Here is a 23,236-nt window from a genome sequence, read left to right on the forward strand (position 1 = left end):
GGAAGAGTACCTGGAGGCGAGGCTGGAGCAGTCTCAGGGGAAAGCACACTCCTCATTCACCTTGAAGGCACCATGATCCTGGCCCGAGAGAGCCTCCGGTTCCGAGGAACCCGGAGACCTCCCCTCCACCAAGGACGACGGCTGTTAGGCTGATATAGGAGCCAAACTCACCTGCACCGAAGCCCCAAGTGGGAGAGTCAGATCTGACAAGAGTATGACTCGACTCTCCCCGCCCAGAACCGACAAGGGAATATCAGCCTTCATATCCCTCGATGGACGACAACATCAATGAGATTGAAGTGGAGGTCGGCACCGAAACTCCAGGATGGATTTTGGGTCAAACGGTTCCACCATAAGGAACTCCAGGAACTCTGGCTCTGAACTCGACTGAGTTGGAAGAGGAACAGAAGGTAAAGCAGCTACCGAAGTTGGCTCCACGACCATCTGGGCTGGGCTCGTGAGAATTTTTGCTATGGCCGGTGTACGAAGCAACCTTCTAACCACCCGCTATACATCATCATCCAAAAAGCTCCTGGATAACAGAGAGGAATAGGTGGAGGACTTGCGGCTACCCGCCACCAATTGCAATAAAGGAGACTGTGGCACTGAATGAACCAGATCCCAGGAAGGTGACCGGCTCCTTTTTTGGCTCCAAGATGGTTCTGAAACTCCAGGTGGAACCGATGGAAACTTTGCCTTTTCGGAACTGACAGACTTTGGATCCGAAGAAACCACTTTCTCGTGTCTTTTTGACGGCTCGGAAGCTGGAGCCAAAGAAGTTTTGGATGACTTTCCTGAAGGTTTGGAGACCCGATTCCCTTCAACAGCCGACTCAAAAGGCCCTGCAGGACCACTGAACTAAAACCATGGCAAATAGAACAGGAATCCTGCAGGTGGACGGCACCCAAACAATACACACAACTAGTGTGTCCATCTGTGAGTGACATTTTTTTGTGCAAGAATCACACTTCTTAAAACCGGATTGTTTGTTCTCTTTAGACATCCTGTTAAGTCACAATTAGCAAAACTGTCACAACCAGTAATGAAGCCACAAAATAGTAAATTTGTCACCACAAGCCCAAGAACACACAAAACGGATCAACAAGACTACAAAAAAACAACTACAGTAGAAAGAAAACCAAAGATTTTTTTGGGAGAAGAAATTAGAAAGAAAAGGGTTAGAGGAGAGTCTCTAATTTAAACAACATACTCCTCTAACCTGAGGAGATGCCTCTAACTTAAACGGCGAAACCTGGATTTTATAGCAGGGAAAGGGGAGCACTCTAACTAAAATGGGCTAAACTAGGGATAAAGGGGAAAAGGAATCCTTTAACTTAAATGGATTCACTGAAAGGAGCAGCCAATAGATAGAAGGCCTAAGAAAACGACGACCAACACAAAATCAGCAAAAAACAGTGAAAAAGCCTTTAGCTAAGGCAAGGAAGCACTCAAAGATACAGCTATCTTAAGAAATTAATCCTGGAAATTAATCCTACCACTTTAACTACCGAAAAAACACACAAAAGAGGTTAAAGAAAAAATTCACTTAGCCTGAGCCAGCGAAAAAGCAATCCCGAAGCTGCAAGCAGCAAACGAGACCTGGGGAACAGTTGCTAGGCATCTTGGGATAAGATGTAGCCTCAAGCCAGTGAAAGCTCTCTAACTCTTGTATGCGGCCGAGTCAGAACCGATTCTCAGTTCCGAACTCATATATAAAGAATGAAGGTGAGATAGGACAACATAACATAAATAGTTTTTGACCAAAGCAGTCTTCCTTTAAAGAGGAGCTGATCTACAGAAATAGAGGTTCACAGGTAAGTAGTAGGTTAAATGCCTTGTTGGTTATTTTTAAGTCTTGCAATATCCTTTTCAAATGTGGCCTCTATCAGGGCCTCTGGAATTACTATTTAACTGTAGCCTCCAAATAGGCTTCATGCCTCATAAATGGAGAAAGGCAACAGTCATCCCTCTGCACAAAGGTGGGTCATCTACAGACCCTGGAAACTACTGACCCATAAGTCTCACTAGTCTTATATGTAAAGCCATGCAAAGAGTTATCATGGAGATGAATAAAAGAGATATAGTAAACCTCCAGACACTGGACCCGACCCAGTTTGGTATTGTCAAGGGCAGATCATGCCTACTCATCCTGGTGGACTTCTTTGAGAGAGTCAACAAAGGAATGGATGAGGACAAAGTCATTCACACTGCCAACCTTGACCTGGCCAATGCATTTGGCACAATATCCCACTTGGACACTGTTCAACTCAAGAGGTTAGGTACAAGGCCATGGAACGTATCATCATGGAACTTATAAACAAAGACATTGGTAATCTCCAAACTCTGGACCCCACCCAGTTCGGGTTTGTAAAAGGCAGATCATGTCTCCTAAACCTGATCGACGTCTTTGAACAGTCACCAAAGCTGTAGACGAGGGTAAGGTGATTCACATAGCCTATCTAGATCTCGCCAAGGCTTTTGGCACCATCCCCCACTCTGGAATTACAGATAAACTCACTAAGCTAGGTATAAATCCCTATATCATAAGATGGGCTGCCAAATGGCACTGACCACACTGTGAAAGCAGCAGACTCAAAATCCGACTTCAGATCAGTGACAAGTGAAGTACCACAGGGTTCAGTCCTGGATCCTCTCCTGTTTGGTATCTACTTCTCTGAAGTACAGGCTAACACAGAAGGTTTTTGGCTAACAAAGTTCGCAGATGACTGCAAACTAGGAGGCATAATCGAAACTCCTAATGATGTGGACATCCTACAAAAGGGCTTCACCGAGACAGATGCTTGGTGTAAAAGCCATGGCCTCAAGCTCATTGCCAAAAACTGCATTGTCATCCCTTTTGGTAAAACTCTGTACCCATGAACTACCACATAGGCGGTAGTGTACTCAACACCGAAAGTGTGATAAGAGACCTTGGAACACAGGCGGACAGTAGTCTCTCCTTTGATAATCACATCGCCACAGTAGTCAGGAAATCCTTCTACATGGCACACATCATCATACATAACCTCATTGTCTCAGGGAGGGGTTGGGCCACTGAAAATATTTAAATTTGGGTTGAATGTGCCTTAAGACCTGTGGCTGAACTGTATCCCAGGATTCTGAGAGGTACTGCACATTTTCTGACTACTTTATCTAATATCATGCATGATTTTGACAATGTTGACTATATGTTCGTTACTTTGGACGTGAGGAATTTGTTTACCATCATTAATAATGGCTATGGGCTGAAGGCCATAGAGCATGTTTTGGCTCATAAATGAAAATTAGATGATGTTAGTAATGAAAGGATTTGTAAGCTGCTGGGTTTGATACTTGATTATAACATTTTTGTGTGTCAAGGTGCTTACTACAGGCAGGCACAGGGTGTTGCCATGGGGACACCCTGTGCCAACTCCTATGCTAACTTGGTATCAGCTTATTGGGAGGATGAGGTTCTGTTTTCTCAGACACATCACTGGGTTAATAAGTTAGGACACTATGTCCATTTTGTTGATGACATGTTCCTTCTTTGGACGGGCACGACAGAGGACTTGTGTTCTTTTGTGAATTATCTTGAGCGTACTACTGAGTTTTTTAGATTCACTATTTGCTCTTAGTTATCTGAAGATAGATTTTTTTGGATGTACGCTTACTGAAGAATGAAGTAGGAGCAATTGAGACCATGCTTTTTAAGAAGGATTGTTGGAGAAACAGCTTATTGCCCTTCGATATCATGCATCCGAGACATACTTTCACTAATACTGTGAAAGGCCAGGTCAATAGAATCTCCTGATTGTGCACCAATATAGAGCGGTTTGAGTCTGGGAGAGGTGCTTTAACTGAGACTCTTGTGGATAGGGGGTATAACAGACAACAAATTGACTTGAATATAAGTGATATAAAAACCAAGCGGAATGGGGTGGCCAAACCCTGGTACCATAGAGGCACCCATGAACAGTCAATTAAGTGAGATATATGTAGGTCCAATCAGGGACAGTTCTTGCTTACCTACAGCAGTGATATTGGGGGGATTTGCGATATCATTAGACATAATTAAAAGGCATTGCATACAGACCAAAGGATAGCAGATATTGTAGGTGAACGACCTAGGTCCACCTTTAGAAGGAACAAGAATTTAAAATATATGCTTTGTCGTGAGCCCAAAATGATTTCAAGCAATATCATGAAAACTGGGGTGACTGGGAACCTTCTCATGTCACAACTGCAGGGCATGTGCCCATATTAGTTCCACTAATTCTTTTATACATCCCAGAACACAACGGGTGTATTCACTGAAGGGATTTGCCAACTGCAGAACTAGGAATGTAGTTTATTTGGCTATGTGCCAACTCTGCAATTCATATTATGTTGGCAAGACAAACTGTATGTTAAAGGAAAGAATATTTGGACACGTTTGATATTAGGCATCATGATGTACGTAATGCATAGCACAACATGTTGAATTTGTAGATAATTTTTTTAAGTTTATGGTTTTACAGATTATACATAATAATATGAGGGGGGGGGGGGTGACTTACCCAATGAAACTGAATGCTATGAAACAAAATGGATTATAAGACTAGGTGCGGATAGAAGCCCTGGTTTAAATACAGCTGTAGCTTTAAATCCTGTCTTAAGAAAAAGGGGGATAAAATACTAGCTTCTGATTGGTTGCTACAATGTTTAAATAAGTGTTTTTAATTCTTTTACTTTGTCTGATGAAGGGCATGTTTGCCTGAAAGTGCTCACTGTGCACGCATTTTAAATAAATTTTGCTTCAGTAAGTTTTGCCTCTTTTGCTTTTCTGCCGTGAAGTCTCCTGCAATATTCATTGGATTTGCCCATTATAGAGTACAATGCCCCTTTTGGTATATACATCACAAGACATCTGCAACAACTGGAAAGGCCGCAGAAATACCTCACAAACGAGGATTACCAGCCTCAAGCAGATGCCCTACGCAGACCCAGCTCAAAAATCTCCAGCTTTACTCCGTTGCATATCACTTACTCAGAGGTGATTGCTGCCTAACATACAAAGTTATGTCAAACCCAGAACTGTTGGACATGCTCCACTTAAAGAACTCCCAATCCCTCCGAGCTACACAGTCTAGGGACCTAAACCTTGTCACCACAATAAACAGAACATGCTGGAGGGATAGATTCCTGTCCCAGAGACTTTCCATACTCTGGAACAGACCATCTATGTGAAGCAGAGCTCCTCATTAGCGCTCTTCAAGAAAAATCTTGATGATTGGATGGGAAACAGAAAATTCACCCCTGGGATCACTTCTGTGGCTCTGCTCATCAAGGGCACAGGACAATGATTTTCTTGGGTGGTGAAAGCCAGGGTACCTTTCTGACTAGGCTTATATAGGCCCTAGGGCCAATAGCCTAGTACCTACCTATGAACAAACCCATATGTCACCTGGTGGATAGATGACTGGCTCACAGACAGGACCCAGGAAGTGAGAATTGGGGAGTTCACCTCTACAAAGAGGGCATTCACAAGTGGAGTCCCTCACGGATCAGTCCTTGGACTGCTCCTTTTGGCATTTACTTCTCAGAAGTCAAGGCCAATGTCAGTGGTCTCTGGCTGACAAATTTGCAGATGATCACAAATTAGGAGCTGTCTTTGAATCTCACACTAACACAAATGCTCTCCAGAATGGGTTGACACAGACAAACAACTGGTGTCAGAGCTATGGACTAAAACTAAATGCCACGAAATGCATAACAGTATCCTTTGGGAAGTCGTCCATCCCTAGTAGCTATCATATTGACAACACACCCCTTAGAGTTGACCCAGCACTCAGGGACTTTGGGACACACATAGATAGTAATAAGAAGTTATGTACCTACCATAACGTTCCATGTTAGTTGTCTTCTCTCGCCTTCTTTCTTGCTTGATGGGTTCGGAGCCGACCCTCGGCTCCGACTCGGCACTTGCTTTAGCTCGAGAACTCCTTTTACCAGCTCGAGGCAGCCCCATATCCCATGATGCAAGGCGGTAAGTACCCAGATCTCGTTTGTTGACAAAGGGCAATAACACCAAGCATAAAATACTTCCCAAAGGAAGAAGAAACTTACAGATGGAAAAAGGACCAGGTCTGAATGGTCTTTAGTATAATAGTTTCTTATACAAGGTCTGTCCAGGCCAGGGGAAGGAGGGAGGTCGAAGAAAGAAGGCGAGAGAAGACAACTAACATGGAACGTTATGGTAGGTACATAACTTCTTAATGTTAAGTTGTCAATCTCGCCTTCATTCTTGCTTGATGGGACCGGCTCCCTAGAACCTCTATCCTGGGTGGCTCAATGGAACAAACTCTTGAGGACTGTAGAGCCAAAACTGGCTCTGTCCCTGGAGGCCAAGTCCAATTTGTAATGGGAAACAAAAGTGTGAGGAGTGGCCCAAGTGGCCGCACAAATAGTGTCCAAAGGAAGTCTAGCTTGAAAAGCTGTAGAAGTAGCTAAACTCCTAGTTGAATGTGCTTTAGGTTTTGAGCATAGCTGTTTTCCCCTGAGCGTATAAATTTCAGTGATGACCGAAGAAAGCCATCTGGACAAAGTCACTTTAGAAACAGGAAGGCCTTTTTTATTATCCGCATAGGAAACAAAAAGTTGATCAGATTTTCTAACTTTTTTTGTTCTGTCCAAATAATATCTAAGTTGACGGTGGACGTCAAGATAATGTAGCTTTTGTTCAGCTCTATCTGAATAGTTAGGAAAAAATACAGGGAGATCAATGGATTGATTCAGATTGTTCTTAGAAGCGACTTTAGGTAAAAAGGATGGATTAGTTCTCAAAGATACTCTGTCTTTGTGAAAAATCAAATAGGGGGGCCGAACCGAAAGAGCATGAAGTTCAGACACCCTCCTGGCAGATGTAATAGCCACTAGGAATAAAGTTTTCCAAGAAAGATATTTCAGGAACAAGAAACAGCTGGCTCGAAGGGGAAGAATCAAGGATGTCAGCACTAAATTTAGATCCCACTGAGGAGGAGGATTCCTGATTGGAGGCTTTAGTAGGAAAATTCCTTTCAAGAAGGCCCTGCAGAGCCTATGGGACATAATATTATGATCTGCTATCCCGACATGAAAATTAGAAATAGCAGCCAATTGAACTCTGACTGTGGAAGAAGAGGAGCCTGCATGAAAAATCTCTGCTAAGAAGTCCAGAACTGCCTGAACAGGGGCAGTAAAAGGATCAATATTTTGGGCCTTAGCCCAATAAGAGAAACGTTCCATTTGCTTGTGTAAATCCTCCTGGTAGAGGATTTTAGTGAAGCTACTATGATGTCTCTAACAGGGTTAGAGATCAAAGGAAGCCTGGCTAAGGAAGGAAGTGGAGCAACCATGCTGTGAGGTTGAGAGAGCGGATTGACCGGTGCAGCTGACCGGATTGGTGAATCAGTAGATCTGGCACTGGGTCCAGATGCCACGGCTGCACCAAAAGGTGATGATGGAGGAATGGGAACCAAACTTGTCGAGGCCAGTAAGGGGCAATGAGAATCAATTTGGCTCTCAAAATGGTAGCTTTCTGGATCACCTGAGGGATCAGAGGAAATGGAGGGAAGGCATAAAGAAGTCCCTGGGGCCAATCCTGGGTCAGAGCGTCTCTGGGGGGATGGCCTGATAGGGGGAAGAGGCTGAAGAAGTCTGGACATTTGCTGTTTTGGGGAGTAGCAAAAAGATCGCAACATGGACGACCCCATTCCAGAAAAATCTCTTCCGCTATAGATTGCTTGAGAGACCACTCGTGAGGCATGAGGATAGCTCTGCTCAATCTGTCCGCTATAATGTTGGTTTTCCCAGGGATATGCGTTGCTACCAGAAACCGATGAGAGGAGATCGCCAAAGTCTGAGCGCTTCTCGACACAAGGGGTAGGACTTGGTTCCGCCCTGTTTGTTGATATACCAAACTACAGACATGTTGTCTGTGTGGACTGCAATTGTCCCTACGGGAAGAAAGTCGTTGAGGGCTTGCAACGTTAAAAGCACTGCTCTCATCTCCAGGACATTTATGTGCAGATGGTACTCGAATGGTTGCCACGTCCCATGAACCATCCTGCCCTGATAATGACCCCCCCACCCGATCAGGGAGGCATCCGTGGTGACAGTGGCTATCGGGGACGGAGGTACAAAGCACCTGCCTTGGTGAACCTGAGACGATGTGATCCACCAAGCAAGATGTTCTTTGCATGTTTGTGTCACCAGAATCTGGTGACGCATTGGAAGTTGCTGGTATGACCACTGTGTGAACAGCATCCACTGAAGAAGGCGCATGTAGAATCGAGCCAGGGGAAGAAGTGTAATGGCCGCAGCCATGAGACCTAATACCTTCAGAACCATTCTGGCCTGTATTTTCTTGCTGGCCAGAATGATCCTGACATGAGTCTGAATGTCTGAAACTCTTTGTTCTGTAAGGGTAGCTGACATCCGAACAGTGTTTAAGTTTGCGCCTATGAAGGTAATAGACTGGCAGGGCAATAAGGATGACTTTTCGAAGTTGATTGAGATGCCCAAATGAGAACAAAGGCCTATTGTGTAATCCCTGGCTTGTATAAGCTGATGCCTGGTGGTGGCTGACAGGAGCCAGTCGAGATACGGAAACACCTGGAATCCTTGACGTCTCAGGTGAGCCGTAACCACTGCCATGCATTTGGTGAACACTCTGGGGGCTGTAGTGAGACCAAAGGGCAGGGCTCTGAACTGGAAGTGACTGGACCCCAGCCGGAAGCGGAGAAATCTCCTGGAGCGTCTGTGAATTTTGATGTGATAGTACGCATCCTGAAGATCTATTGAGCACATCCAGTTGTCCTTCTGTAAGAAGGGCAGAATTGACTGAAGAGTGACCATTCGGAATCTTGTCTTCTTGACAGACTTGTTGAGTCTGCTGAGATCCAATATTGGTCTCCAGTCTCCCGTCTTTTTGGGGACCAAAAAGAACCTTGAGTAGATTCCGGCTCTGAATGGTCTATTGTAACTGGCTGAATGGCTCTTTTTTGCAGTAGTTTTGCGATTTCTAACTCTGCAATGTCCCTTAGACCGGGTGGTACATCTGGAAGGGAATTTGAGGGGAAAGGACTTTCCTCGAAAGGAATTATGTAACCCTTGGATATGATCGACTGTACCCATCTGTCTTGAGAGAGGGAATGCCAGGCTTCTGGGTACAGTGATAATCTTCCCGACTGCCTCCAAGGAGGGACAGCCGGGCAACACCTCAGGGATGCTGAAAGGGCTTGTCAGAGAGAGGCTCCCTGTTTCCCTGGTTCTTCGGACCACCTCTGCCTCTAGAGCGGCGTCTGTTATTGTTACCCTCTGCCTCTAGGGGTAAACTGACCACGTGAATCCGGCGTGACTCCTTGGGATTTACGGAACCACATCTTCCCGCCCTTCTGTCCTTTGGGATAAGGCCTAGAAGGGGTGGAAACACGGACTCCAACAGCAGAAAGAGTCTTGCCGTCCTGCTCGCACCTGGTCAAGGTTTCCTTCACCTGAGGGCCAAACAAAGCTGACCCATCAAAGGGAGAATTTGTGAAGGACGCCTTAAAGGGATCCGCAAAATCACATAGCCGCATCCAGGCTTGGCATCTAAGAGCCACACCTGTGCCTGCGGCTCTACTCGCTCCATCCGCAGCATAAGATATTAGCCGCATGGAGGAGTTAACAACGGAATTGAGGGTTCCTAGCTGCGAAGCAATCTTATCTTGAGCTCCTGCAGCTGTAGGATCCTGAACTACTTCTCCCAGCTCCTTCAGGATATCCCTTTGGAGTCTGGTGAAGTGACATAGGTAATTCAGCGAACGCATAGCAAAGGTCGCTGAGGAAAACATCCGCTTACTGTACCTATCCATGGTCCTAGAGTCCTTATTAGGAGGATGGACGGGCACGGAAGGATCTGCAAGTTCCTTTTTGGTGGCCGCAGCCACCACCATGGCATCAGCGGGACACCCTTGGTAAGGAATTGTTTGTCACTGGGGCAGTGATAAATTTAGAAGGCCTCCTAGGGACTGGCTCTACAGAGTCAGGAGCTGCCCACGCCTTCGTGCAATAACCTGCATAAGGGGTCGAAGGCGGAGACACCCAGGAGGTGGAGGGCCGAGATCCAAACGCCTCTAGGTATACTGACTCATCCTCAGAGGGATTGTTGGTGGGCCAGTTTCCCCTCTGTTTCAGAAGTTCTAGGATGTCTGAGAAGGAGACATCCTCAGAGGGGATCTAGGGATCCTCTGACTCATCAAAGTCAGTATCCAAGTGACAGACTCGGGAGTCTACATGCTTCCTCTTACAAGTCCTCTTCCTAGGAGGATCTCCCGAAACATCAGGAGAATCCTCGGAAGAGGGGGAAATTCCCAATGGGGAAACCTGAGGCGGAGGATCTCTGGGTCCTGTAGCAAGAGAAGTGGCAGAGATGTCAACAGGTACTATAGAGGGAGGAGCTACGGGAACAGACTGCTGACTGATACCAGTGGCCAGTACACTCTTCATCACCTCGAATGCTCCCCCCCAGACAGGTCCGAGAGAACCCGCTCCGAAGAGCTAGGAACTCCAGGGACCACTGAAAGGGAAGTCTCCGAGGCAGATGTCGGAGCCGAGCTTACCAAGGCCGAGGCTCCAAGGGGAAGAGCGGGTTCGGACAAGGGTCCGATGCCACTCACCCCCTCGGAGGAGACCATGGAAGCCCGACCACCGAATCCCTCTAAGGAAGGTCTCGAAGAGGAGATAAGAGTAGAGGCTGAAGGAACAAGAAGGGGGTATCCGTCCTCCAGCCGTAGCAGTAACCATGCCCGAAGACTCCAACTCCAAGCTCTGGGACAGAGTTGAAGGAGGAACTGTAACGGGGTGTGGACCAACAGTCGTCTGCTGAGACGGACTGTGTAACATTTGGGCCAGTACCTGTGACTTGAGTAATCTACTGACCACTCTCTCTAGGTCATGATCTGACAACCTGGATGACCTTGAAGATCGGCTCCGATGGCTCCGTTCTGATAGAAGAGGTGAAGCAGGAGCCGAAAGTATCGGCTCCAAGGAAGGAGACCTCGACCTCTTCCTGGAATGAGCCATCGGAGCCGATACAATAGATCCTGTCGGAGCCGACTTCGGAGCCGACAGGAAGCTTCGATGTATCGGCCCCAGCCGGAGCCGATACAGCCACCAAAGTAACGGTGTCGGAGCCGATCGGAGCCGACACCGATGCCTGTGCCACATGGGTGTCGGAACCGATCGGAGCCGACATCGGCGGACAATACAGATTCGGCACCGATAGCCATCGGTGCCGAAAGCTTTGTCAAGCCAGAATCGGCTCCAGCCGGAGCCGATCTCGACTCAGTACGAGTCAGAGCCGAGGCCGCAGGCTTAGATACAGAAGCCTGGGCCTTGGCAGGTTTTGTTGATTTTGGTGGAGCCGACTTAGCCGGAGAGCCCTCCGGCTTAAGAAGGCCCCTAAGAATCAACTTATTACGTCTCTCCTGCAGGACTCTCTGGCTGAAGGAGTGACAAATAGCACAGGAGTCCTGCAGGTGAAGAGGGCCCAGACAATACAGGCAAGAAGTGTGACCGTCTGTCAGAGACATCTTCTGACAGCACGAGTCACACTTCTTAAAACCTGAGACCCTCTCCTTTGACATGGTGCCGAAAAACACAACACACACACACACACCAGTCAAAATTAACTTAAACAAAATACCAAGAGGTATTCTATAAAAAACCAACACACACACCCTAACAGGGGGGGATGGGATAGGGAAAAAATTGACTAACAAAAAATTAAAGGAGACAGGAATTTCTGTCAGAAAGGGTAGAAAAATAAACAAACTATTAATAAAAGAGTTTTAGACTAAAAAGGGGCTTGAAAATCACAAATGTGAACAACTTACCAGGAGCTGGTAAAAAGAAGACCTCCCAAGCGAAGCGGCAAACGAGATCTGGGTACTTACCGCCTTGCATCATGGGATATGGGGCTGCCTCGAGCTGGTAAAAGGAGTTCTCGAGCTAAAGCAAGTGCCGAGTCGGAGCCGAGGGTCGGCTCCGAACCCATCAAGCAAGAATGAAGGCGAGATTGACAACTTAACATTCTAGCCTTTGATGATCATGTGTCTACAGTGGTGAAGAAATCATTCTATACTGCACAACTTATAAACAAAGGTATGGCATCTAGGTCCAAGGAAGTCATTGTTCCACTGTGTTCAGCATTCATCAGACCTATCACTGAGTACAATTCTCCCTTTGGTATGTAGCTAACCAGGCATATCCAACAATTAGAATGTCCACAGAGGTTCCTCACTAAAAGAATACAGGGTGTAAGTAATATATCCTCTGCAGACCATCTCAAGGCCATATCCCTGTATTCTGTCTCCTACAGGCTTTTGAGGAGAGATCTATGCCTAGTACAGGACATTGTCAGACCCACTCTGATGGACCTCCTCCATATCCACAAAACAAACAGCACCAGAATTACCTGTTCTAAAGACTTAAGCCTTGCCTGTGATATAAATGGAACCTGCCGGAGAGATAGGTATGTATCCCAGAGACTACCCTGTCTATGGAACAGGCTCCCCATCCATGTGAAGCAGAGCTCCTCCCTAACCCAATTCAAGTGCAACTTGGGCAATTGGATGGGAAACCAGAAATTCATCCCTGGTTTGGCACCTATGTCTCTAATGAACACAGGCAACCTGTAAATGGTTCATCTCCCAGGCCCATGCTTACACTTATCAAGGGTATCAGAACTTGTCAGAGATTTGGGATGCATGGCTAGGCTTAAAAAGGCCCTTGTGGTCGTTAGCCTAGTAAACACCTATGAACCTAGGATCAAACTCTGCACACTGTATCTGTGAGGTAAACACCTTAACTATTATACCAACCCCCAATAAGAATTTTCATGTATAAACTCCTCAAGAGTACATGCATTAGACCAAAAAGGAATGTATAACCAAGGTCAGTCTTGAAATCCGAACCTTTAAAATATAAAACCAGCACCTTAACCAATGTACTACAGAGCCTAAAATGTGAACTCACCACTCTTTTAAATACTGCTGTGACTTGGACACGAACCACATACTAGTTAACTCATTCACTCAGCTCAGGAAAAGCTGCCTGCGTAATTCCACCATAGAAACAACAGTGCAGCCTGAGCTCATTTTCAGAGAATCCATTTGTAATACCATACAGAAAACAAATGTTCATAACTCTTTAACTATAAGAGCTAGACTAAAAATGTAAACACAAAAGTTGTTAAGCAGACACTGACCTTTCCAGCAGTGTAAATGTTGATAGTGTATATCAAAGTCATTATTAAATATTTGGCAAGGAATGCTGATATTGTGCATATTTTTTACCTTTTTGGAAAAACAAAGCATAATATATTGGTCAATGTACCATGCAGACCCATACAATTTGAATGTAATTTGTTAGTATGAATGTCAGCTTTAAAATGATACCTTAACCATTACTGTGCGATGTTCCATTCTTGAGATATTCACAGAAATATGATTAATATATTATTTTTCATAATTGATAAATAAACTAAGCATAATATCTCATCACCTGTAACAAACAGAGCCTACATATCAGTGTAGAAGTTGTGCATCTGAATGTCAGCTTCAAAGTGATGCATCATTTGTGTGATCACCATGCTCCCTTGCAAAAATATGGGCATAATAATGAAAAGTATTGTAAATGTATAATTTTCATAATCGTACAAGACTAAACAAACTGTGATATCTCTACATGTGTAGAGTGCACAGACACAGTTCTTTTACCATGTTGTAAGGAGTAACACTGTCTTCAAAATGAGGTATTACTTGACACACTGACATGATCCCTTGCAAAGTTATTTACCAAAATATGAACAAAAATCATAATTTCCATATCCTACTTCCAAACAAACTTTGATTTCTGCATATGTGTCCAACATACAGGCACAATTCTTTTACCATGTTGGAACCAGCAATACTGTCTTCAAAATGATGTATTACTTGGAACATTCAGAGGCTCCCTTGCAAAGTTATTTACCAAAATATGAAAAAAAAATCATAATTTCCATAACCTAAGTCCGAAACAAACTTTGATATCTGCACATGTGTCAAACATACAGGCACAATTCTTTTACCATGATAGAACCAGCAATACTGTCTTCAAAATGAGATATTACTTGGCACATTCAGATGCTCCCTTGCAAAGTTATTTACCAAAATATGAAAAAAAATCATAATTTCCATAACCTAAGTCAGAAACAAACTTTGATATCAGCACGTGTCAAACATACAGGCATAATTCTTTTACCATGTTAGAACCAGCAATACTGTCTTCAAAATGAGAGGTTACTTGGCACATTCAGATGCTCCTTTGCAAAAGATATTTACCAAAATATCAAAAAAAATCATAATTTCCATAACCTAAGTCTGAAACAAACTTTGATATCTGCACGTGTCCAACATACAGGCACAATTCTTTTACCATGTTAGAACCAGCAATACAGTCTTCAAAATGAGGTATTACTTGGCACATTCAGATGCTCCTTTGCAAAAGATATTTACCAAAATATAAAAAATCATAATTTCCATAACCTAAGTCCGAAACAAACTTTGATATCTGCACATGTCTACAACATACAGGTACAATTTTTTTACCATGTTGGAACTATCAATACTGTCTTCAAAATGAAGTATTACTTGGCACACTGACATGGTCCCTTGCAAAATTATTTACCAAAATATGAAAACAATCATAATTTCCATAACCATATAACCAAATAACTAATACATGTTAGTGTGGAGTATGTGCATATTGTTAACAGATAATAATTATTCTCGAAAGCTGGATACATAAACAAAAACTTATAATAACCATCACTGAAACCTGTGCTATAGATAACCTATACTTGTTGCACCGTATCAGCAGTCTGACCATGTATGCAGAAGCACTTCCCTGGTACACAAATGAATTATTTCCACTGCCAACATCTTCATTAGTACATGGTATACACATGTCCATAAATGAAACATTCACCCAAATGACCCCCCTCAGGAAAATGTTGAGATACGCACAATCACCAAAATTATATAGATATATATATATATATACACGTGTGAACAATGTATATATGTGTAAGTACATTATGTACATACATATATAGCCATATACACATCCACAAATTATATATATTATACACACACACAGGAAGAAAAAAATCAGGGGTTTAGAAGGATAGGCAGTTAATGAAGAATGAACGGTGTTGTTTGCAATGACTCCAACCACAGAAAAAACACAACCTGGCTTGTACACTCATCAAGGTGATAATGACTTCTACTTATGTGAATAACAGTGACAGCAGCTGAGACTTTTCCCAGAAAAGTGATAATGACTCACTGCTATATTGTAACTGCACGTATTGCTAATGTGATAGTGACCTTCCTTTCATTACTGCAAAAGTATGCATGCTGAGACACAGGTGATAATTGCTGCACATAACCTGTTGAGTTGGCATTCATTATATTACCTGGTGCAGTTGTTATGCAACACAGACACATGTAACATCAGTAAGGAGAAGACCCGAGTCAGTCCTTAGATATTACTGAGCCCTTCCTCCCACATAAATTCCACACACGACTGACAAAGCCATGAGAAATGCCCATACTGGATTTGAGCAGCTAAATGAGTTTATTCCAAAAGAAGGTTTAGCAACAGCCATATTGCAGACCATTCTTCTTGGTTTGCTACAGGGAGATGAGATGTTCTTTGAGCTTTCAAGAGAGTTGACCCTTCCTTGATTCAAACTATAGCATGTGCAACAATAATCCTGCAATCTGAGTTACTTATATATTATTGAAACAAAATAAATGAAGTGCAAATGTTCAGGGAGAATGTCTCACTGGAATTTTTTTTTTTCAAAGGAATATCCCAGAAATGAGTGTTTACATTCAGTCAGCAGTACATACATGCAGCTGGTTGATGATATAGTTATCAATACATTTTCTAGACAAAGGGTAGACATAAGGGTTCAGTGGAGAAGAAATACAAGGTAGCCATATTCACTTTGATATGTGGGAAAGAAGAAGTCAGTTGTGATAAAATGCATTCAAGATGGTTTCAATTTGAGGATTATCTTAATTAGCAGAACAATGGCAGGGACATGGAGCAAGTTATGTGGTCAGTATAGGAGTATCATCCATAGGTGGTGTCCAACTATTCAAACCATGTGAGAATGGCAGAAAAAGCAATTCAAAATGAATGACATATAAATCATTTATGTCTGATGTGACCGACATATACTGTCCCTCTCTCCTAGGGTTATAATAAGACAGAGGATATTAACGTGGGAGTGACATCCATAAACTATGTCAAACATATACTGTATATGTAGATATGAAAACCAGCATTTTGGCCTATGGCTGTTTGCTGTTAATTTTAGTAGTTTTAATTTATGTTAAGAAACACAGCAACATAAATGTACTATTTCCAGTGCTTTTCTTCTAAGGCTGAGGGGCAAAATCATGATATGAAAGATGTCTGTATCAGGATTTGTCATGTGCAAATAATAAAAGAAAATTCTCCCAGCAGTTTCTGGACATCAGGACAAAGCATAAAATAATAGTGGGACAAAGGCACTTATCCAATCAGGATTCTTTATACTTACTACAGAAATCTGTCCTGCAAGTAAAGAAATAGTGATTATATATGCTTGCATGTAATCAATCTCTCTATGCATAAATTGAAATGCATGTCTCAAACAGGACTTGGAAACTGGTATCTCAGAACAAGTGACCTGGATTTTACTGAAACTATTCTAAGAAATATGAAATAACCTTTAAATTAACCACATATAATTTGGAAACATACAGTACCCAGCAGAACTGCATGCCATCCAGGTTTTACTTTACACATAACTCACAGGAATGATATTGTGCTTTTCTATAGATCATTTATTTGGGACTGAAACATCAATCCAGTTCCATTTTAGACATATATGCCTGTAACTGTGACATTCAAAATACCAATTCTGTATTTCCTAAATAAGTCACAGACAAAATGTTACAGGATTAGTCACACTGGAGTACCTGCCTTAGTTGCAAGGCAAACACAATTTTCTTCACTTACTCTTACCACATACAATTTGCCACAATACATATTTTAAACTGGAACTCTTTACTGTGATCTATTCCTATAATTAAAGAGAAAATTGCCTGATAATTTACCTGTGAAAACCCTTAACAAGTGAATGATGGTTAATGCACATTTATAACATGCTTATAACACTATTAAAATACTTTCCATAGATACACTGGTACTATTTTCAAGATACACTGGTACTATTTTCACAGATTTGGTCCACAAACATGTCCATTGCTCCCTTCTCAAGGCAAACAAATATATTACCATCTAAACTAAATCTAAACTAAAACAGAATCTCTTGATTCCGATTAAATCTCAGCACCTCACAATATCAATAAATGAGTAACACGACTGGCACAAAAACCCAATAAATAGGCTGCCCAAGTTCACAAACGTATGCACTTAATTAGTGTGGATTTAAGGTCCAGTACACATACCTGCATACACACACACGCAAAACACTTTTCAACTGTCCCTGATTTCCACTGAAATGTTCGCTCTGCCCCACTTAATCCCTCTTAAAACTGGTTAGTTTTGGAGAAAAGTTATTGAATTCTACTTAATGACAACAGAGTAATAAACTTCTTTTGCTTCAGAAAATGCATATTAAATTCACATTCTGTTAATCTGTCAATGTCTCAAGTTAATAGTAACAATATGTTAAAAGTGTCCATATGTGTCCCCGATTTCACTGAAATTTGTTTCACACACACACACACACACACACACACACACACACACACACACACACACACACACACACACACACACACCTGCCTGCTTCCCGGCGTAACACTTTTCTCAAAATATAAAATATACTTTCAAAATGTGCAGTGCAACTGTCCTTCACAACTTCAACTAGAGATATCGCCTTGTTTTGAAGTTATTCGCTAAACAATCACATTAAGTAGTATTACCTTCCCTTCATTTTTGCTTAAATAAATTAAAAAACAGATGTGTGACGAACCCTTTAAGCGTGAAACAGACTTTTATGAAACAAAACTAACTGTTCTTCGATACAGGGTACAGTGAAAGGAATTAGTTCGCCTTCAGTGGTTGTTAACAAGATGTCGCCCTTACCTGTCCTTTTACCAAACTGGCGGAAAACTGCCTCATGACTGCTTCCACTGTGTATCCACTGGACCAGTCACGTGGCGTGAGAAGCTCCATGCATATGGCCCCTCCATCCAGCACATAGCCATTCTCTAGGCAGGGGCTCAGAACTCTTACAAAAGGCGGCGAAAATGGGAAATTGTCCGGGAAGGACAGGTTGAGCAGGATGAACTCTGTACTGGTTTCCTTCATGTCCTGCCAAAGTGCGGACTCCTTGTCTACTTGGTGTAACTTGACATTCCACTCGTATAGGTTGTCTTCCACCAGTTCCACCGTGATGAACTGATCCGTAAGCTTCGTCCTGCAACTCCTTCATCAGCCTTCTCGTCCTCACTTGACCGCAGTTCTGCCTGACGGGGATAAGTGAATGCTGCTGCGACACTGTGGACAGCTGCTGCACAGCGGTAGACGAGCTGCCTGTCTTATTGCCACCTTGCTGTCTTTCCTTACTTTCCTTGACGTTAGAATGTTTCTCCTTGTTGGATTGCTTGTCTTTTTGGGAATCGCCACTTTTCTTGTTCTTGTCGCCCTGGTGGATGATGTTTGTGTTGTCTGTGCCTGGGCTGTTATATTTATTGTTGCTCTTCTGATGCCCTCTGTTTCCCTTCAGCGACCCTTGATATCTCTTTCGTGCAGGTGTATCAACCCTATTTTCCGCAGCAGAGTTGCCATATTTACAGTACTGTAGAAGCGGCACTTGTTGACTGGGGAAATCAAGAATGATCGCAAAAAACAGTAACAAAAAGAAGCAGTTGCTGCACCACCGATACTATGTCTAGCTGTCTCCGTACTGCTTCACCTCCGCCTTAACGGATCATGTATCCCTTTCATCAGTCTGCTGCACCACTCGCTTCAATAAATGCATAGAAAATCGGCTTGCTATAGAGAAGCAAATACAGAGTGAATTGCAAGCCGATTTTCTCCGAAAACTGCAATATGAACACTATGCAACTCCATGCTGAAAATTAAGCTGACAAGGTAACTATCAAAGTTCAGTTACTTTTTCAACTTAATTTTCAACGTCCGAGTTATAATCGAAGTGCAAAGTTATGTGCGCTAGGAGAAGGCATTCGGGTATAACACCATGCAGTTACTATCGTCTCACAGCGCACTCGGGTGTAACCACAGAGGCACCATGAGACGGTAGTCGGGGTTAATGAGTTAAGATATTTTAATAACAGCCTGGACACTTTTTATTATAACAAATGTTTTGCTATACTGGCAGGCTAGAAGAGCATTAATGCCCGTGCTTGAAATATTTGTATGTATGTACGTAACCTCAAACCAACTGTTTGCACAGACATAGTATGATGCATCTGCTTCACTGCTATATGCTGCATTTCTGTAGACTGTTCAATCTATATCAAAATGCTAGATGTGCTTACTGTACCTCCAGAAGAGTCTGTGGTCCATACATATCCCATATTTTTCTTCTTCTGACATCAATACCTTTACCTCTGTGCTGAAACATAAAAAAATAATATAACTATTTATCAGAAACGTTAATTTCCTTCTCCTAAAATATATTCCAACTACAACAGCTGTGATTTACTCGAAGAAAATTTCACTCCTGGGATTCCGCTACATATCCATATAAAGCACAAGGGATAAAGTCTTCACAGTACAAATTACAGTTTAAAATACTCAGGACCTGTTTCTGCATAAATCAGCTTATGTTTAATAAACTAATTAATTGCAGGTACATCTTTTTATTTTATCTTAATTATTTATTTGACATTTTTACTGGGAAAGTCTGACTGGATAAAATGCCCTTTTCACCGGAGGCCTGGGAAAAAAAGCTCCACATTAACACAATATGTTTACAGCTAAATAAAATTATTGCAAAACCTAATACAGGAGAACATATTAACCAAGTAAAAAATTACAACTTCAGTTCATACAGTATGGACTTGTGCAAAATTTGGATAGAGGCAAGCTGAAAAAAAAAGACTGTCAACAGTTAAAGAAATTCACGTTACAGTTTAGAGATTACACTATGCACACAGAGTACATACTTTAGAATACAGCCTTTAAAAAATATATTTGTCCTTTGTCTAAGAGTTAGCTTGCATATGTTCAAACAGAAGGAATGAGGAATAAAAGGGGGTGTTAAAACATATTAGTTTACAAGAATAAAAAAAAAATTGCAAAAAAAAAAATTCTGACCTATCCTGCCATATAAAATACTTTAAGGTATATAGTAAAAGGTATGATAAACTGTACTGCAAAACTGAACTAAATGCACATGGCACAGAATGACAGACCGAACTAAATATATCAGAGGTTGAAAGAATGCTAAAAAATTAAGTCACTATTAAAGGCAATGGGTTATTTGCAAGTGATTTTTTGGTTTCCTTTTTTTATTTGAATGAATGCAATTCTTAAATCATGTTCTAGAATAAAAAAAATCTCTAATAAAGGCATTTAGGATGTCAGCAAGACTCTGCGTGTACTGTGTTTTGTTACCTACCGGGTTACATATGTTGATATCCTAGGATAAGTTGCCAACCTCGTCTAACTACACAGATACCAGACGTGTGGTCTCCCTCCCTCTGCCGTGAACATTTTCAAGAACCATCTTTTTGATCAGTCACATGAAAATCTCCTCTTTCCTTAATCTGCAACATCCACTACAGAGGCCATTATTATTATCTGTGTTTGTGAATGATGTGTGGTAACTTTGTGAACTATGTAAGCTTTATCCAGTATGAAGATGAATATGTCCTTTTTTCAAGATCAATCTCTGACTGATGGAAACTCTTCCATAAATGTTACTGTTGCCCTCCATAGCAACATGGGTTACTCTGCTTTATTCTTAAAGACAACTAATACCAAAATCATGCTACTTAGCACCTTGAATCTTGAAAATTCTTCTCAGTTATCAGGTCTGCTAATCATAGGTGTCACTTTTGATACCTTAGTTAAATTTGCTGTTCTTATTAAAAGAATTAGAATTAAATCCAATCAAACATTAAAGTATGCTGCCAGTGACATGGCACACTGGGAAAATGCTCCAATCATGACTCTGCCAATATGGAATCAACCAGCAACCCATTCAGTGAAGGAGCTGGTCAGGAAGTAAGCAGACAGAACTTGTTAACCCGTCTGGGTGCGAGGGGTGGGGTTAACAACCTGACTGGTTGCACTACTGACACCACGTGGAGGCTGTGATGTGAAAGAAGACCAAGGGCTTTAGAAAGAAATGCTTGATGGCTGCTTGATGTCAGTTTTCCATGCACAGCTCTTGTTCATGTTGAAAGATAGGCAAGTTGACTAACTGGACACCTGACAGTCAGTAGGTGACGGGGAAAAACATTCACATGAAAACAGCATAGTTTACAGGGCTGCTTCCTGCATGCCTTAGTAAGAATTAAAACGGAATAAGTCATGCTTTTCCCATCTCTTCTCTAGGTTTCATGTACTTTAATATTTCCTCCAATGTTTTTTTGGCAAACTTGAAACTATCTGCATTCAAAAAACACAGTGTATGGTCAGTCATGTTCACAGAAGTCATCATTTCATGTCTGTTACCTCTCTTGTATGCCCGGCATTACTAGTTAAAGTTTTGCTCATAAGCTTCTTTATTTCTTCACTGTCTTAAGGTCCCTCATTATTCTACACTCCACTATGTATTCTCTTTTACAGAGTATCTGATGTTGCATCAGTGTCTACTTCTAACTCAAATCATTATAATGTCTCTGTATCCACATTTGTAAGTGTGCCAGGTTTATGGAATGCCCCGCCAACTCAATAGGTAAACTCACTTTCATTAATTGTCTCAGCTGAGGTCTTATTTCTCTGTAGCTGCTGGGTAACCTTGACTCTGATGCTTTGATAAGATCATCTACCCTAAAACTTGCACTCCTACTTGACTGTGCTCTTTAGTTCTTTTGTTCCTCTTCTTTCTAGCATCCTTTTCCCAATATACCCAGCATCCCTCCTCAGCACATGTCCAAACCAACGCAATCTCGCCTCTCTTGCTTTGTCTCCAAACTGTCCAACTTGAGCTGACCCTCTAATATACTGATTCCTAATCCTGTCCATCCTAGTCACACCCAGTGCAAATCTTAACATCTTTAACTCTGCCACATCCAGCTCTGACTCCTGCCTTTTCGTCAATGCTACAGTCTCCAACCCATATAACATAGCTGGTCTCACTACCCTCTTGTAGACCTTCCCTTTCACTCTTACTGGTACCCATCTATCACAAATCACTCCTGACACTCTTCTCCACCCATTCCACCCTGCCTGTACTCTCTTCTTCACCTCTCTTCCACACTCACCATTACTATGAACTGTTGATCCCAAGTACTTAAACTTATCCACCTTTACCAACCCTACTCCCTGCATCCTCACCATTCCTCTACCCTCCCTCTCATTTACACACATATATTCTGTTTTAGCCCTGCTGACCTTCATTCCTCTCCTCTCTAAAGCATATCTCCACCTCTCCAGGGTCTCCTCAACCTGGCCCCTACTCTCACTACATATAACAATGTCATCTGCAAACATTATAGTCCACAGGGCCTCCTGTCTAATCTAATCTGTCAATCTGTCCATCACCACTGCAAATAAGAAAGGGCTCAGAGCTGATCCTTGATGTAATACCACCACCACCACCTTAAACGTATCTGCCACTCCCACTGCAGTCCTCACCAATGTCACACTACCCTTGTACATATCCTGTACCACTCTTACATATTTCTCTGCCACTCCCGACTTCCTCATACAATACCACAACTCCTCTCTAGGCACCCTGTCATATGCTTTCTCTAAGTCCACAAAGACACAATGCAACTCCTTCTGACCTTCTCTGTATTTCTCCAACAACACCCTCAGAGCAAATATTGCATCTGTAGTGCTCTTTCCTGGCATGAAACCATACTACTGATCACTAATCATCACCTCCCTTCTTAACCTAGATTCCACTACTCTTTCCCATAACTTCAAGCTGTGACTGATCAATTTTATCCCCCTGTAGTTACTGCAGCTCTGCACATCACCCTTATTC

At 42.4% G+C, this 23,236-nt stretch overlaps 1 protein-coding gene across 1 annotated transcript in view; it reads right to left on the reverse strand.

The window, feature by feature from the left end:
* TRMT44 (tRNA methyltransferase 44 homolog) overlaps positions 1-23,236 on the reverse strand; it is a 587,826-nt gene that overhangs the window by 307,262 nt on the left and 257,328 nt on the right. Inside the window, exon 6 of the mRNA XM_044063563.1 lies at positions 19,616-19,687. Coding sequence (XP_043919498.1) covers positions 19,616-19,687 — 72 coding nt within the window. The remainder of the gene's footprint in view (positions 1-19,615; positions 19,688-23,236) is intronic.

The sequence above is a fragment of the Protopterus annectens genome, chromosome 2.part1 (genome assembly GCF_019279795.1).
Source record: "Protopterus annectens isolate FY-2018-M chromosome 2.part1, PAN1.0, whole genome shotgun sequence".
NCBI classification, from domain to species: Eukaryota; Metazoa; Chordata; order Ceratodontiformes; family Protopteridae; genus Protopterus; species Protopterus annectens.